Source organism: Leguminivora glycinivorella, chromosome 20, assembly GCF_023078275.1.
Source record: "Leguminivora glycinivorella isolate SPB_JAAS2020 chromosome 20, LegGlyc_1.1, whole genome shotgun sequence".
Lineage (NCBI taxonomy): Eukaryota > Metazoa > Arthropoda > Insecta > Lepidoptera > Tortricidae > Leguminivora > Leguminivora glycinivorella.
The window spans coordinates 14368181-14385423 of NC_062990.1; the positions used below are offsets into that span (position 1 = coordinate 14368181).

Here is a 17243-nt window from a genome sequence, read left to right on the forward strand (position 1 = left end):
CGAGTGGTAAATAAATTTCAATACCGAATTAAGGCATAATTTTGCGAAACTATAATCAAATGAGTGTGGTATTCAGATTTTAGAATTTTTAAATATTTAATAATGATACCACCTATGTAATGTCAAAATGTCAAACTCTTTTATTTATAATATTAATGTTGTTCTTACAGCCCCATTATCATTATACCTACTTGTTAAAGTTTTGATCTTCTTTTGACTGCTATTAGTTTAAAAAAAAACTTGTTTTATTAGTTTCTCTATCAAGGCCGTGTCATCATTACACATTACAATAGCTAAATACCAAGAATTACACAAAACTGTTTAAAGAAGTTTTTATTTTTTATTTTAAATGGGCTCACTTGCCCACAGACTAGACAAAGGCAAAGACGTGGCCTACGATGGAGTGAGCTCAACCAGAAGATGCCTGTTCACCTTTTGTGTAGCCAATGCTTATAATAAGTATATAAGTACTACTGTTTGACACAACCGCTGTCACTGGTATTTTTGAAAATGTTTTTTTTTATTGCAGGCGTAATCCCAAAGATTTTACTTGATGATCGATATACTCAGTTAAAATTGCAACAGCAACAAATGTCATTCAACGCTGTTATACTACAACACAGCGTTTGCGAGGCAGAAATAGTAGCAGTTGCAACCAGAAAGAATAATTTTAAACCGGTTCTCTAGAATGCAGAAAACACATGAAGCATGACTGAGTGCAATGCTAGAGTATAATCAATTAAATCCGATTATCTATGTTCACAGTCGACTAAACTAATCGACATGAGAATCATTAAGTTCTCAAGGGGTGAGCTTAGAACTCTAATGGGGGGAAATTGAATTGAAATTCGCAGGTATGTTGAAACTGCAAGGTTTTTTCTGTAATGTGAGAATTGATGCATTGAGTACTTTAACAACTGGTCAACTTCTATTGAATCTTTTATAAAAATAATTTAGTAAAAATAAACTTAAGCTACATAATATTAAAAGGGAGAAAGGGCAATAGAACGATGGTTGAATGACATTGGTTTTTCAATCTAATGAAACAAAATAAATATCTCGCTATTTCTGATATTCGGAAAATATCGTACCAAATATTTGCTAAGACGTAATGAATGTAATGATAGAGGGCTGCAAAAGCATTAAATTTTAATGAAGGTTCAGAGCGAAATCAATATTAATTTATCCTAAATCAATGTTAATTTAAACTAATGTATGCGTATTGTCTTGTCAACTGAGTGCCGGTCGCCTCTCCAGACACTCTGCCCTGAATGACATTATACGCCGGTCTCTTGCTACCGTCAACGCGCCGGCCATCCTTGAACCAAACGGCGTTTCGAGGGACGATGGCAAGAGACCGGACGGTATGACCCTAGTTCCTTGGAAGATGGGACGGGTGCTAGTCTGGGACGCCACATGCGTCGATACACTGGCACCTTCCCATCTTCCAAGAACCTCAAACAGGGCTGGGGCAGCTGCGGAGGCGGCTGAAATAAAAAAGATGACAAAATATCGGGGTCTCGGACACCAATACCATTTTAGGGCAGTTGGCGTCGAGACCCTAGGGCCATGGGGTCCAAGCGCCCGTGAGGTTTTTAAAGAGCTGAGCGCAAAGCTCAAAGAAACTACCGGTGACCAGAGAGCTGGCAGCTTTCTCTCGCAACGCATTAGCATTGCTATTCAGCGAGGGAATGCTGCCAGCATCTTTGGCACCATGCCGCGGGGGCCATATTTAGACGTATTTTAGTTTATTTTTAGTTTAGTTTAGTTTTTAATTTAATTTTAATTTGTTTTTTATTGTTATTTTTAGAGTTAGATATGTATTATTTATTTGTTACTTAAGTTTTATGTCTAATAAAAATATACTTAGTAAAAAAAAAAAAAAAAAAAAAAAAAAAAAAAAAAAAAAAAAAAAAATGTATGCAGTGTTCTTTAATATGAAATAAAATTGAATGAAAAATGAGATGGGATCATTATTATTTTAGGTTTTTAAATTGCGTGATGAGTATTTTAAGATTTAAAAAAAATCTGCAATCATACTATGTGACTTCATAATATTATGATGAAGAAATATATATATATTTTTAATTTACAAAAAAAACTTATTAGAAAAAGTATTCACCTTTAATAAAGAGACTATATATACATATTATGTTAAGAACTACCACAGTAATACAAACATTACGAGCATAAAAATCATAGATCACACTTAAACAACAAACCAAAGCTTTGTGCACCATTTCACAATCAATTTTATTCTATTAAAAAAGCAGAAAACTATAAAAATAATGAATAAACAGAAACGAAAACAAAACTGTAATTTGTCAAAGCTAAAAAAAAACAAAAGAAAACTCACCTTTCAACCGTCTAGACCGGCGTTTAAAAACAAAACAAACGACTAGCGCAGCATTAACTAAGACTAGAAGTGCCCCAGTAATGGACACGTATACAACTACGCTCTTGGACACGTCGGCCGTTTCAACATATTCCGTGGTCACTACGTTCAACTCGCCTACTTCTGAAGAAGCTTTAAAGAAAAATAAAAAAAAATTAGCAAAAAAAAAATGGAAGCTGTTTTAAAATTTCTTTATTGGCAGTGAGTGGAATAGGTTATCCAAAATCGAAATTTTGTCTAATAACCTAAACATCGACAAAAATAGAAAAAATGCTCCATATTTGAAGCGGGTAATGTTCACCAGTTTTTGACACAAACTACTATAATTCGACTGTTTCATACAGCAATTTTGTATCTAAAAGTGTTTTAATTTCATAAAAAAAATTTGATTAAATAATAAATATAATGAAAAAAAACTTACTGCCAATAAAGATATTTTAAAATTCTACAACACACAACACATATTAACAATGCTTCTCAAAACAATAACAGAAGATAAACAATTGAGTTGACATTAACAAAAAACATCACACCTCTGATCCTCTTATTTGTCCTCCTGTGCAGACAGAATCCTATCAGCAGTACATTCAACAATATCAGAGCTGTACCAACAATGGTACCAGTTATGATGAAAACCCCGGGTACATTGTAGTTGTACTCTTCTGAACTTGAATGTACCGATGATGGGACGAAGTCTGATGCGTGGAAAGGTTGAGACATATTATTAGAAAACATTTATACTCATACAATTTAAATTATATCAAGTATAAAAAATAGTTTGTTTTCCACTGGTTTATAACAGGCCTTTTCAATAATATTTAAGAGATCTTTTACTCAAACACATTAATTTTCGGAAATATAGGAACCATTGAAAAAGTGTTTAGGCAAAAATATATTGGATTTGATTAGTTCTCTTTGAACCTATTTAAAATATAAATAATTTTCAGATGCAGAATGCGGTGATCTTGGACACGTAGCGGATAGTCCGACGGTTCCTCTCACTGCAGCCCTAACCACCGGCAGCTTGGGCCTGCCCCGTTGGCTGGCGGCACCCTAGGTTAGGTTTTTTTTATTTTTTATATTGTTTTGTATTTAATTTTTATACTCATATTATAAACAACCTAACTTAATAAATACAATGAATAAAGTAATAAATAATGAAACTAACCAAAATTGATCAAACGCAGAATTTTTAAATTAGTTTGTGCTAGCAATTTATATTTTAATAAAAAATTGTACACACAAAGATACAGATAAAATTGCCTTGAGTGTAAGTTACATAGCAACTTCCTTATAATTGCTAGCTGTTCTTTACACTATGAAAATTAACTCGTCTCATCCTTAGCCTTCCTAAATTATGCCTTTTGCTTAATTATTTACTAAGATTTCTTAGAAAAGAACCATCAAACGGAATGGTAATTTCTTTGAAGTGTTTCCCATTTACTGTTAACCTTCAACTGAGTTGTAATTGTTTCTTTACAAGGCTAAGTACTTTTTAAATATTTACACGGAAAAAAAATCATTGCAAAAGTTTTCGCTTTTTAGAATCAAGGTCATTTAAATCTTAAACAATGTCAACAAAAAACACGTGACTCGTTCAACCGAGGATTTCTTTTCACAAATACAAAATGTTGGTAAGTAGGTTTAATCCATTCAAGTAGTTCTGTTTTGTTTTGCTTTTAAAAATAAAAAAGATTCTTGAGGTGCAAGATTTTTTCTTAAAACAGTATTTAATCTACCTTTATCTTGTAACTGTGTTAATTGATTTACTTTAATATTTGATATTGTGTTTGATTTAGGTATAACAGTGGCTATTAAACCAGTGAAACATAATTTAAGTTTGAAAATATCCTTGTCTAAACTATAAAATTTAAAATACTTACTAAGTGTTGTGGCTTTAGTATCATCCGGTCTATATTTGCTCTGTCCCATTTTGTTAAGTGCCATAACAGAGAACACGTAGTCTGTATTCTTCTCCAGCCCACCAATCGTATACGACGTTGCATTCCTTGGTGATACATCCTCGTATCTGTATGTTTCTTCATATGGTTTACTAAAATTGAAGTAAAAATTTTAATTCACAAATCAAAAAGGAATCTGTGGAAAGGAAGAAACCAATAGACTTTGTTTTAGGTTTCTGTTATTTATTGTGTGATTATCAGCGACCTTGAAACAGCGGATTAGAATGTATGTGCCCTGATCAGTAGTAGAAAGATACAAAAATAAATAATAAGCAGGAAAATCCACATCATTTGTACAAAGATCAGAGGGATAAAATGTACACAATACATCCCTTTTTTAAGTCGATTAAAGTTCATTGATATCTGCTCTTTATTAGACTGATACCGTGAAAAAATCTATCTCAATAATGAACATTTTTGAATACAGATATAGCTTTGGTTTCCAAAATATTTTACACCAAAGTCAAATTGTGCCATATTGAAGAAATTGTAAGGAGAACATATAAAATAATGTAAAAACTTACCGATATCTAAGTCTAAACCATGTAGTAAGGCCACCATCAAACCCTGGCACCCATTCCAAAGTTACTGAGTTATAAGTTACGTTCGTCACCGATATTGACATCACTTGATCTGTAAACAAAGACAAAATGTTAGTAAAATAAAATAGTAATTATATTAAAGTTACTGAAACTTAATATGGCTAAGATGTTGACCAATTTCATTGATAATATCTTTATAGTCAACGAAGAAAATATAACTACTTTTAAATGAAAGTAATCCAGCAACAGACTAGATAATTACAAGAGATAGTAATACAAATACAAGGCGTCTAATCATGTCTCCAAAATTGTAGTAGGTATTATATTTGCCGATTATTTTATTAAAAAGGATTTACTTAATTAAATGAGAGACCAATTTAGACATCAGATACTGGAATCAAAAGGTCGCTCAACTATCACTAAAACTAGAAGATAAGAGAATAAGAGATAGGGTACTAAATTTAATGTTCAATTTTAATGTTCAACAAATTTTATGTTATCTTTTATTATCTTATCTTAAAATATTTACACTAACCTGGTGCACTAGTGATATCCAACTTAACCTTCGCCGTATCAAAACCCAGTTCATTTCTAGCATCACATACATAAGATCCGTAATCTGATGAAGAAACGTCATTAATCAGGAGAATAGACATGTATGTCACTGGGTCAATTTTGTGGTATTCAGCATAGTATTTAGTGGAAGTGTTGACAGGTAACTTTGCTCCGTTTTTGGACCATGTGAAATTTGGTGCTGGTGCTGATTTGCATCTAAAAAATGATAAAGATACAGGTACTGTTCATAATGAAGAAAAATAACAATATTAATTCTCAAATTTAGAAGATTGATGTAATTTCATATCACAAATACAAAAGACGATTAATGAACTATTGAGTATAAGATAAACAAAAATAACAACGTTACAATCATTGAATCAAGGTTTATAGAAAGCAAATCACATTTAAAGGTAAATAATAATGCTGTAAATAGTAATTCATCTAGCATTTGATTACATATTTACTTATTTTTTTTTATTGGATGTAATTTTACGAAGATACGAATAAAGATACAAAACAAAATCACATCATTCGTAGGCAGTATTTATATATGTTCGGTAAAGAAATATTGTCTAAATATACGTACTTGCAAATAAGTCTTCCGACTTGTCCAACATTAGAGGCAGACTTGCTCAAATTAGGAGCAGAATCCATCATTGGCTGTGTCTTCACTACCAACATGACTTCTTGCTTGCTCTCTCTATCACCTATACCATTGTTTACAATACATTCGAAGTTCCCTACATCATCTTTGGTGGCTTGATTAATGATTAAATAGCTAGTGAGATTTTTAGAATCAAAGCTACTTGAGGTTCTTGATTTGAAATTGTAGTCTTTTCGCTCCCATCTGATATGTTCAGAAGTGAGTGGATTACCTGAGAAATAAAGTAAATAGTTAGAAAAAGAAAATTAACATTATACTCTAATTAATATTTCTATTAAAGAGATTGCAGAAAAATATAAATTACTTACCAGTAGCAGTACATGCCAATGTAGCATCTTCACCAGAATTTCTTATTTCATTTTGACTGACTGATACTACGCTCGCTGAATCTACAACAAAAATAAAACAAGATTGTAAAGTGGATAAACCCTAATCTCAACTCAAATCTTTCAACTTAGTTGTGAGGCTTCATAGTGAAGCCAAATCTGAGATTTTTTAACTTAAGATAAGATGAAGATAAGAGAGAGAGAGACTTACAATGAACAGAGACGCTGATGTTAGCGGTGGCGGCGCCCTGAGAGTTAACGGCTTCGCAGGTGTAGACTCCAGCGTCGGTGCGAGAGAGACGGGTGATATTCAGCATGGAGCCTTCGGATATTATACGGTCGTCTGTTAAAAAATATTGATATTATACAAACCAATTATAAAATAACAATGCAGTTTATCACTAAAATGCACAAATTTTAAAGAAACAAAATGAACTTTGAACTGAAATCTTCTCGAGGCTGAGGCGTAGGGTTAGAGCCGGCGTAGCTTTATTTGACGTTCATATGCGCATTGTAATATGCCTACTTGAAAAATAAATATTTCATTTTCATTTCAATTTCATTTTTCATTTACTAAAAATTTATGAAATCGGAGAATGGAACTGATATTTTGTGGTTTTTATACTCTTATTTGAAACACAACTTATCACAAAAATTGACATTGAAAACGAAATGGCAAATGAAAATTAGAAAACAAAATTTATAATCAGTAGTTAGGATGTTATCACATATTAGGACGAGATGAATATCAGAGATGTAAACAATATTGTAAATAATAAAGGAAGATCAACGTATTACATAAAATCAATGTTTTACTCTGTACTAACTGAATCATCGCCTTGGGTCATCAAATGCTGTGGTTTCATAGCTGAGCAAACAAGGTAACAAAAGGTACTTGTGGTAACTATGCAAGCAATAACGATTACTAATTACGTACTGATTACTAACTAGAGCCCGACAATAATTTAAAACATGAGCACCTAAAACCTGTACTTACTTCCACTGCTATACGACGACTGAGTAATCGGCTGTCCATCCTTAGTCCAAGTATACGTGATGCTGCCAGGGTTCCCATCAGCGCGCAACATGATGATGAGAGGCTCGTTCTCCACACCGACTGTGGTGGGCGGAGTGTTTTCGTCGAAGATTGGCGCGTCTGTTGAAAAAAAATGTGGCTTTTAGGCATATATAAAACGTCTTAAGTCTAGCTATTGGCGATAGCGAACGAGCAAAAGATAGTCGCTGCCGTATAAAATAAAGAGAGAGCGAGCGATTTTTTTTTATCTGTTTTTTTTGAGCCTTGGTCCATGGGACTACGCTGGCTCCGTTAGGCCACTTCATATTATTAACAATAAACAATAACAATAGCAAGCGATTTATAGTTTTTCTACTCCCGTACTGTTATTCGTGAGTTACAAGGTCGTGCATAGAACTTTAAAACCCTACATAAAAGATGTCAGGACAAGTCTATCTAGTCTATACCCTGAAAACATTTAGTAGCAGTAGCACGATATAGCTGTTACAGTTCAGTAAATACATTGCTACCAACTTAACAAACCAATTCGCAGAGTCGAGACTCCTTCGTTTTCTGCTGCGTTCATTGGCGACGCGTCGAATCGCATTCAAATGTATGAGAACTCGATTCAACTCGGCTCGATTCGTCTTAGTGGCCAGGCTTCAAAGAACCATACCATAGACAGTTTTATTTTCATGTTTGCACTCAAACTGCATATTCAAAATGGTAGGCGGTCCACTAGATAACTAAGATGACTGAAAGTAGGTATTTCAACAAATACCTACTTCAACATTTATAATTTAAAATCAACTTAAATTATAAATCAACATTTATAATTTTCTTTCAAAATAAGTGCTTGGTCGTAGAAAAAGTATTGTATGCAACGGTGTTTAACTGAGTCAAAAAATGCTCGTGGCGTCTTTATTAACAATTTTCGGCTTCGCCTCAAATTGTTACCCACGCCACTCACCTTTTTTGACCTCTTTTAACCACCAGTTGCATAAAATACTATTATAGTTTCGGCGACGAGGCAAGGAACTATAACTACACGGCAGCGACTATTTTTTTTCCCTTAAACGCTTTTGGTGAGACCACTGCCTTAAGCTTAAAATGTTATAGCGAACATCGTATCAGTATTTTTTCCATATTTGCCATTAATTGATTTTTCTGTCATGGGAAGCAATAGATAATTTATAATAATATAAAATTATTGATTTGGCTTGATCGTTTGTGGTATCTATAAAATGGACCAAGTTGTCATTCTATTATTTTAAGTGTTGTTGTAAAATATCCAATTATTAGTCTTGCTGATTCTTGAAGACATTGTATTTCGATTTATTAGACGTATTGCTGATTTTTGTAATGCAAGTTGATTTACGTCAATAAATCACCAATAATGACGTATTTCACGTTACAATTCCATTCAGTCTTTATTTTATTTTAGCAAAATAATAAAATTGTAGTTGTACTTTTGTAATCAAATATAAAAATAATATCGTTCAAAAAATACCAGCACAAACTCAGTTGTTTATAGTAGTCAATTTCCCTACAAATACAGATTTAAAAAATAACTTGAAACTGAACACGAAGCAAAAAATACGGGATTAATGTTGTAGGACGGCCGAGAGATTTGCTTGCATTAATAATTCTGAATATCGAAATTGTGTCAGTCGCCTGTTTTTATCGAAGTTCGTGATCCAGGTTACATTTTACACGAATTCGGGAGGTAAGATCGAGTTTGGTGATTTTTTTGCAACTGAAGCCTATTTAAACTGTTTTCAAGTTATTTTTGCATTTCATTTAGAGATGGGTAGGGGTGAGTAAATACTGAGTATTTACCCGTAATTTACTCAAAGCACCGAATAAATACTCGTATTTACTCATTTGGGTGAGTAGAAACTGTTACCTAAAAATAATTTAAAAAATGAGATTTATGTACTTATACGTATTTATTTTAAGTGTGTGGACATGTTTAAATACTATTTATATTATCAGAAGCTTATGGGACTCTTAGTTTGTTGAAAAAGAGGTTTTCTGGATATTTTTCCAATAACGAATTCGAAAGTTATAAAGGTATAAACTTTATTTCGGCCTTAATTATCGTTTTATTCCAAAACTATTCATATTATTAAAACACTTTTTTAGAAACATTCAATTAATTTTTAAAGACTTATCAGATGATGTATATAACATACTGGTAATTTTTGAACTTTATTTTTGAGAAAAATAGTTAAATGTATGGAGAGCACGTCTTTAAAATAAAATTCATATAAATTTGATTACTTAACTTAATATAAATTTGTATTTCCATTTCAGCACGCTAAATAGTTTATACCCACCAATTAGAGTAAAAACGAGTAAATACGGGTATTTTGAGTAAATACTGAGTATTTACTCGATATTTACTCATGAGTATTTACTCACTACCCATCTCTAATTTCAACGGAATGTACTGCCTAATACGTCTCCCTTTAAATCTCCCTTTCGTCTGCCTTTTAAATTTTATAGTTGGTATATTGTTTGTTTTTCAATAAAGATTATATAATTTTTGAGCTATACTCGTAAAATTACCGTGTAGTTTATGTCGGAAGGTCGGAAACTCAACAAAATCAAACAGTAAAAAAAAAACATTTTTAGTCTCAGTTCTAAAACAAAACACTGGCATGTATCAGTTAGAGTAAAATATTTTTTCACAATTCAAATCCTAAACTTACCTTATTATACGTAATATAAGTAGTTTTCAACAGTTTAGTCTAGTTTCTTAAGTTGAGCTATCAGATTCAGTTTTTCCAGGTACAATCAGTACTCAATATCAGGATCAAAAAACCGGCCAAGTGCGAGTCGGGCTCGCGCACAAAGGGTTCCGTAGCAGCAAACCAAAATTACAGTTAAATCAACCTATCTCAAAAACTATAAGAGATACTTTGATCAAACCAAAAATCGTTGAAAGAGTTAATTAGCATGCATCACCTCTATTTTTTTTAGAATTTTATACCCCGTAGTTATAAAAATAGAGGGGGGGGGACATACTTTTTACGACTTTGAGAGCTGATATCTCAAAAACCGTTCACTTTAAGAAAAATGTTTTTTAGAAAACTTTATATCATTTTAAAAGACCTTTCCATTGATACCCCACACGGGTATGTACATCGAAAAAAAAATTTTCATCCCTCAGTTACATGTATGGGGGGCCCCACCCCCAATTCTTTTTTTTACTATTTAGTGTCATAATTTTGTAGCGGTTCATACAACACATATTCCCATCAAATTTCATCACTGTAGTACTTATAGTTTCCGAGTAAATCGGCTGTGACAGACGGACAGACGGACAGACGGACAGACGGACAGACGGACATGACGAAACTATAAGGGTTCCGTTTTTGCCATTTTGGCTACGGAACCCTAAAAAGTAACTACAGAATAGTACAAATCAGTACTTACATAAAACCTTCAAGGACGTAGCATCGTGCACGCTCCTCTGCAGAGCTTCGTTCATCGCTTGGCACGTGTACACGGCCCCATTCATGTCCTTAGTGACGTTTAGTTTGAGCTCCATGGTGGATAGCGTCCCGCCGTAGAGACCTTGGTTCATCTTCATTGGGAGACCTGGGTAAGAAAAATTTATTTAATAATAAAATGTGAAGGTAAAAGGTTAATTGTGTCGCTTAACTTCAAACGGGTAAATCCATTCTGTTATAAGGTTGATTATCTTTCAGATCAATATTATATTTTTTATATAATCAACCTTAAAGCTTAAATCCATTCTATTTAACCAAGTTTGAAATTAAGCGACACAATTGTCGCTAATCATTTGGACTTTTCTTGTATGTTTGCTGATTTATCGTACTTGCTTGAGCGACAATGTACTAAAAATCTTAAGGAAGACTGAGAACTTGAGGTATATATCAATAACTCGAAAACTACTAAAACAAATCTAAATACATAGTCTATTTAAACAAAATTATAGAATTAATAGTCTTGAAAAGAACTAAACAAAAAAATTGTAAATATTATGTTTTTTTTTGGTGGATTTTCAGTACAGAGGAACTTATACTGAGCTCGGAAAATTATGGCAAATAAACAATTCTGAAAAAAAATAACTCAAATATAGAAAGCACCAAAAAAAATCCTTCCAACTCAGTTAACTACATATTTAGTAGGCTCTTTTTCATAAACCCTTTCAAATCATAAATTTACCTTTGAGATTTTTTTTTTTAATAATATAAATCTTTATTTGGTCATTTCAAATTTCAAAATAAATACAATTAAAAAAAACTAAATTAAAACTAAACCCAAAACCCATCCAATAAAAACAAAATAGATCGTGATCAGCAGCGCAGGCTTCGTCAAGTGGACATAAAACAAATCAGCTACAGGCTTTGTCGACTATATACAAACTTTGAGATTAATCTTTCAATTAATGGAGTATAATAAATTCCTAATTCTAATTCCAACGTATGGCTATAAAGTGTCAAAAGACTAAATTTCAAAACAGTCTAATAAACTCAACATACACAAAGGTTTTGCGACTTTCTTATCTCTCACACTGTGGGTAATAAAACCCAAAAAGTTAAACATTAATATTAACTTCACTGTAGTTCTTATTTCACAGCTTGGCTCGTAAAAATTTTACTCGTCTGTAAACGTTTTTGACTGAGTTGATATCATCTTTATGTGCCGTTAAAAAACTTCATTTCAGTCAGTTATTCTTTGTTGGTCTTTGAGAATGAGGTGAATTCTTTTTTAGTCATTTCATAAGGTTTCACTCTTATTTTAAGACTAGTCAGCATTTTTAGTTTTATAAAACATAATAATATGATAATTACATTTTCTTACTTAGTCTTTACGAGTGGTAATTATGAAGGTGGATGGCGACAACGGTAGTGGAAGGCCTAAGAAAATATGGATGGAATATGTTAACAATGATATGAGAGTGAAAGGTGTTAGTATGGAAATGACGGCTGATAGAGAGGAATGGAGAAGGAAAATCTGCTCCGCCGACCCCAAATAATGGGAGTAGGGCAATAGAATGATGACTTAGTCAGAGTCAAGCTATGTAGTACACATAATTGATTATAAAAGGATGTGATAAGTAGTAATGATATTCATTGTGTAAAAGTATATAAAAAAAAAGTATATTTCACAAGTTTTTTTGCACTCCATGAAAACCTATAAAAAGTTGAAAAAATAAATTCGTGCCATGGTCAATTTTCAGTTTTTTTTCTTAAACCATTTGACTTCAAATACGACGTGAAAAAAACACTCCATTCAAACATACCAAAGAAGGCGTTGATGAACTTTATCTAGCGTTAGGTAATTTATTTAGGTACTAAAATGTGCCGAATCAAAAGATACCACCGTAAAAACTTTTCTTTGAAATCTTCTCAAGAACTACTTCTTTTCCGTTACTTTTTGCGAGCTAGAGAGAAATTAACAGACTTGCTTTTATTGTGCAATCAACTTTGTGATACAAATTATGAAAATGCTCCTTAACTCTTCTTTGCATTTCGTTCTTTTTATGAAAGTTTATGGATCGTAAAAGTTCAGAGTGGTTTTATACTACCCAATATAAATATATAATGTGTTTATAATAATCTTTACTTCCTTATCACATGTAATTGGCAAGTGAAAATATAGAATATTTGTAAATCATCTATGATTTCTCTTTAACTTTAATCTTATTACAATCTTTTATTAATCTTTTAACTCACACTAAGAAATTATCTACCTCCACACTAAATTGACAATATAAAATTTGTTAGTGACCTATTTGTAATGTCGTTTAGACAATTTAAAATCTAATTTATCAATAGCACGACCTAATTTCCAATAAAAACATAGATTTATATTTTTGTTAAGAAGAGAAAGGAATAAAAAACTTAGTATTCATACTGTTTTCAATGCCTATCAACAAAACGATGGCATCGCAAAAAAAAAAGTTATTTTCATTGAAAATCAGTTTCATATTGAAACATTCAATAAGGATTGACCAAAGGCCCTTTCTGTAGCCCAAAAGTAGGCCTATTTATAATAATCATAAAAAATCAATGTTACTTTATTACAAGATTAGTTAAGGAAGTAGGTAACAAATCAAATTATACCTGGGTTCAATTCTCGGCTTCGCCACCAGTGGGCTTGATCAATTTTTCTTTAGTGTATGTATCTGTTTCAGTTTATAGTTTAGTTAAAAAGATAAAATAAGAAAATTTACCTTGAACGGGTATCCCATCGCGCCACCAAGACAGAGTCGCTGGCGGATTGCTAGCGGCTGACTTGCAAGATAGTGTGGCTTCGATTCCCGGCTTGAGCTCACTGGGTTCCGTTGTCACTTTCACTGTTTCTGGAGCGACTGTTGACATAAAATATTTTGAGTAAAAAGTCAAATATAAAAAAAAACAATAAATCTTTAGCAAAAAGCCTCAAGATATGAATTAGTTATTAAGTTTCATGGTTAGTATCAGTTTATATATGTTTGTTTTTTCATATAAATTAATGATTTATAAAAAAACACCGTAAAGATTTATATAATAACTAAAGGAAATATTGTAATGACATGAATTTTAATATTATATTTGATAAAGATAAAGATTGGTATACTAAAATCAGTAAAAGAACACAGATGCATAATAATAATAGGATATAAAGTGAATATTTATTTTAAATGATCTACTAAAAAATTTGAAAAATAGAGATAAGAATTTATTCGGGTATATAAAACACAACGATATACTTTACATTCGTTTTTAAAATCTTAGAAGTTCAACGGTTACTATCAGTTTTATTTACAATACAATACAATACAAATACTCTTTATTGCAAAGCCTCAATACACGAAACAACATAGCAAGTATAAACAACAACTTAAGAGGTAAAACAAGAGGCTATTTACTGAAAGGCAAGAGGTTATTTACTGAAAAATCTGTTTATTTCGAAACATTGTAGACCTTTTCATTATCCTGTTGATCTTCCAAGCAGAAGTAAACTAAAAAGGCCAATTTAATTAAAACAATATTTACAATAAAACTCAAACTAAAGAAAACATAAACGCAAACTCAAAAGCCAAATAAAGGACTTAAAATCATTATTTTAGTAAACAAATGAAAGTAAAGTCAAACAAATGTAATTAAGGTTTAAGTTTATGTTTCGTTGCTTTATTTAAATTTGTAAAACATATTTTGTCGTCAGAAAATTTCAATGTTTAGTTTTTATTTGCATTTCGTTAACAAAACCTACATTAATTTTTCTATTCATATGACTTGTCTCGTTTTGTATGTTTTCTTTCTTTATAATTAGTTTGATTATTTATTATTTTGGCGGCTGTCTTCATTAATATCTTGCCCACGACTCTTTATTAATCTATTAGAGTCATGTTTTAAATGTCAATCTAATAATCAAGATTCTACAGCATTAAGATCAAAAATTACGCTGTTTTAACCTTCATAATGCTGCTAATATGAATCAAATACTTACAGTGCACATCCAAGGTCACAGTCGCAAACAGTGGTATCTCCGTCGCACTGTTGGTTGCCACACAACGGTACTGGGCTTGGTTGTCAATTTATCAGTGACATTGACCAAAAATATGAAGGTTTTACTGCATTTTGGTTGAAAATACACCTTTATGGTACAAATACTAATAAAATACTTACAGTGCACATTCAAGGTGACAGTTTCAAACAGTGGTATCTCCGTTGCACTGTTGGTAGCCTCACACCGGTATTGAGCTTGGTTGTCAGTGACATTGGCTAAGATGGAGATCTCAGCGGTGACTGACTTGTCTGCAGTGCGGGTTATGGTGTGAGGGATCTGGTGGAGAAAAACAGAGTTAATACAGATAAAAACAATAAGAATGATGTTAAATAGACCTCAGTTTTTATTGACACTAGAAGTCATGGAAATGTCTTAGAATATTTTAATGATTATCATACGTAAGGTACAGCGGAGCATATCCCGACTGGGAGGCAATTGTATTTTTTCTAATATTACACAATTAAGTGGCATATAATTATGACCAGTGGACTACATCCATCTACAGTGGACTATTTTAATAATGGAAACTTTGTAAAACATGGAAAAATGGATCAGTTGCAATTGACCCCCAGTAGAAATTTTCCCGCTGTACCTTATGCCATTTTTTAGTTTTATCGAATAATGCAGTTTTCAAAACAATAGTGTTCAGATAAGGTTATGTTTACAAAGAATTTCTGTACCACTTTAGTAAATTGGATAATTTTATTAATGATCCCTGAAATGTTTTGTACAAGTTGGGATAACAGATTGTTAACTTGTAAGACGTGTAGAAAATAAAATGCTTCCAAAAATATTGATGTTACTACAACAATGACTGAGATTTTATTTGTTTAATTAGTTTTATTTCTAATCGATTGTATCAATAAACTATTTCAACTACTAGAACTTTACGAGTTATCCAATAATTGCTCGTGAATTTTAGTTATTAATAGAAATAGAAATGAAATGTTTTATTTGCAGAAAAAGGGTATAACAAGGATTAACAATTTTGCAATTAACAAGGGTATAACAATTTTGCAGAACAACATTTTATTGTAAACTAGCTTTTAGCCGCGGCTTCGCTCGCATTAAATTATGCAAACTTCCATCCCCCATCAAGGAAGTGGGGGGTTAGAAAGAGACAAAAAGTAGCCCACGTCACTCTCCATCCCTTCATCTATCGCCACTTAAAAATCACATCAATACATCGTTCCGTTTTGCCGTGAAAGACGGACAAACAAACAGACACACACACTTTCCCATTTATGATTTTACTGTGTTTTTAGAAATCCATGATTTCTAAAAACACAGTAATATCTAAATTAATTTTTATTAAGCAGAAACGTCTGCTAACGATTCTAAACAATTTTAAACCCTTTTTTTTTTTTTTTTAATAAAAGGATGCGGGTTCAAGTCCCGCCGGAAGCGTAAATTTTTCCATTTTTTCCTTTAATATAAAAATTGTTCACTAATATCTACTTGACTTTATTGAACCCTTTTCAATAGAATAACGTAAGCAATTTAGACTTTTAGTAACTTAATCCCTAGATCGCTATATTTCGCCTCTTAAACAAACGAAGTGGTTGCTCTTACGAAATCGTAAGTACAAACCCTTGTTTCTTTTTATAACAATATAATTAGATAATCAGTATTTTAAGTAATTACTTCTGCCTTGCATTCACTTTTTCTGAGAGTACTATGTCACTAAAGTATTTGAGTAGTAAATATGACCAAAACTCATAGTGCATCAAAAAAAATTGGAGAAACGTTTCTGTTGATAGTACTTAAGGTATTCTATGGTAAAACGTGCGGGTTCTACACTGAACAGCTGGTGCCTTACACACACACACAATGGCACTGACACTTAACACTGACAATATTGCTATAGTTTGTAGGTTAGGTATAGGTTTAGCTTAGGAAAGTCTACCGTCTCCAATTTTCCTTTAACTGCTCTAAGGTTAACTGGAAGAAATTCCTTGGTGGGATAAGTTCGCCTTTGTACAAATGTGTTCTTATTTTTGTACAATAAAGTGTATTACTACTACTACTACTACAATTTTGTGCCTTTTTCTGGGTTGATAAGACTAACAACTCAGCGTCAATATTTCCTAGTTGAACAGGCAATGAACGGCAAAGTGTCACTTTCGGGCGACAATTGTCACTATTGTGAAATAGGTCACTTGAGGAAGTTCATTATTAATATTTGAAATAATTTTCAGTCAATATACTGGTTCCTTACACTACGATATTACGCTTCGCCTAGCGTCCTTGAG

The 17243-nt window shown here is 32.2% G+C and overlaps 1 protein-coding gene across 3 annotated transcripts in view; it reads right to left on the bottom strand.

Annotated features, from left to right (window-relative positions):
- The window catches only part of LOC125237073 (nephrin), a 457494-nt gene that overhangs the window by 13026 nt on the left and 427225 nt on the right, over window positions 1-17243 (bottom strand). For 2 of the 3 annotated variants that reach the window (XM_048144025.1, XM_048144024.1), the window contains 11 exons: window positions 15111-15267; window positions 13673-13810; window positions 10903-11067; window positions 7444-7602; window positions 6658-6789; window positions 6429-6509; window positions 6043-6331; window positions 5434-5669; window positions 4881-4989; window positions 4279-4448; window positions 2357-2527 (listed from right to left, as the gene is read on the bottom strand). In XM_048144025.1, coding sequence (XP_047999982.1) covers window positions 2357-2527; window positions 4279-4448; window positions 4881-4989; window positions 5434-5669; window positions 6043-6331; window positions 6429-6509; window positions 6658-6789; window positions 7444-7602; window positions 10903-11067; window positions 13673-13810; window positions 15111-15267 — 1807 coding nt within the window. The remainder of the gene's footprint in view (window positions 1-2356; window positions 2528-4278; window positions 4449-4880; window positions 4990-5433; window positions 5670-6042; window positions 6332-6428; window positions 6510-6657; window positions 6790-7443; window positions 7603-10902; window positions 11068-13672; window positions 13811-15110; window positions 15268-17243) is intronic. The other variant, XM_048144026.1, reaches the window with a different exon arrangement.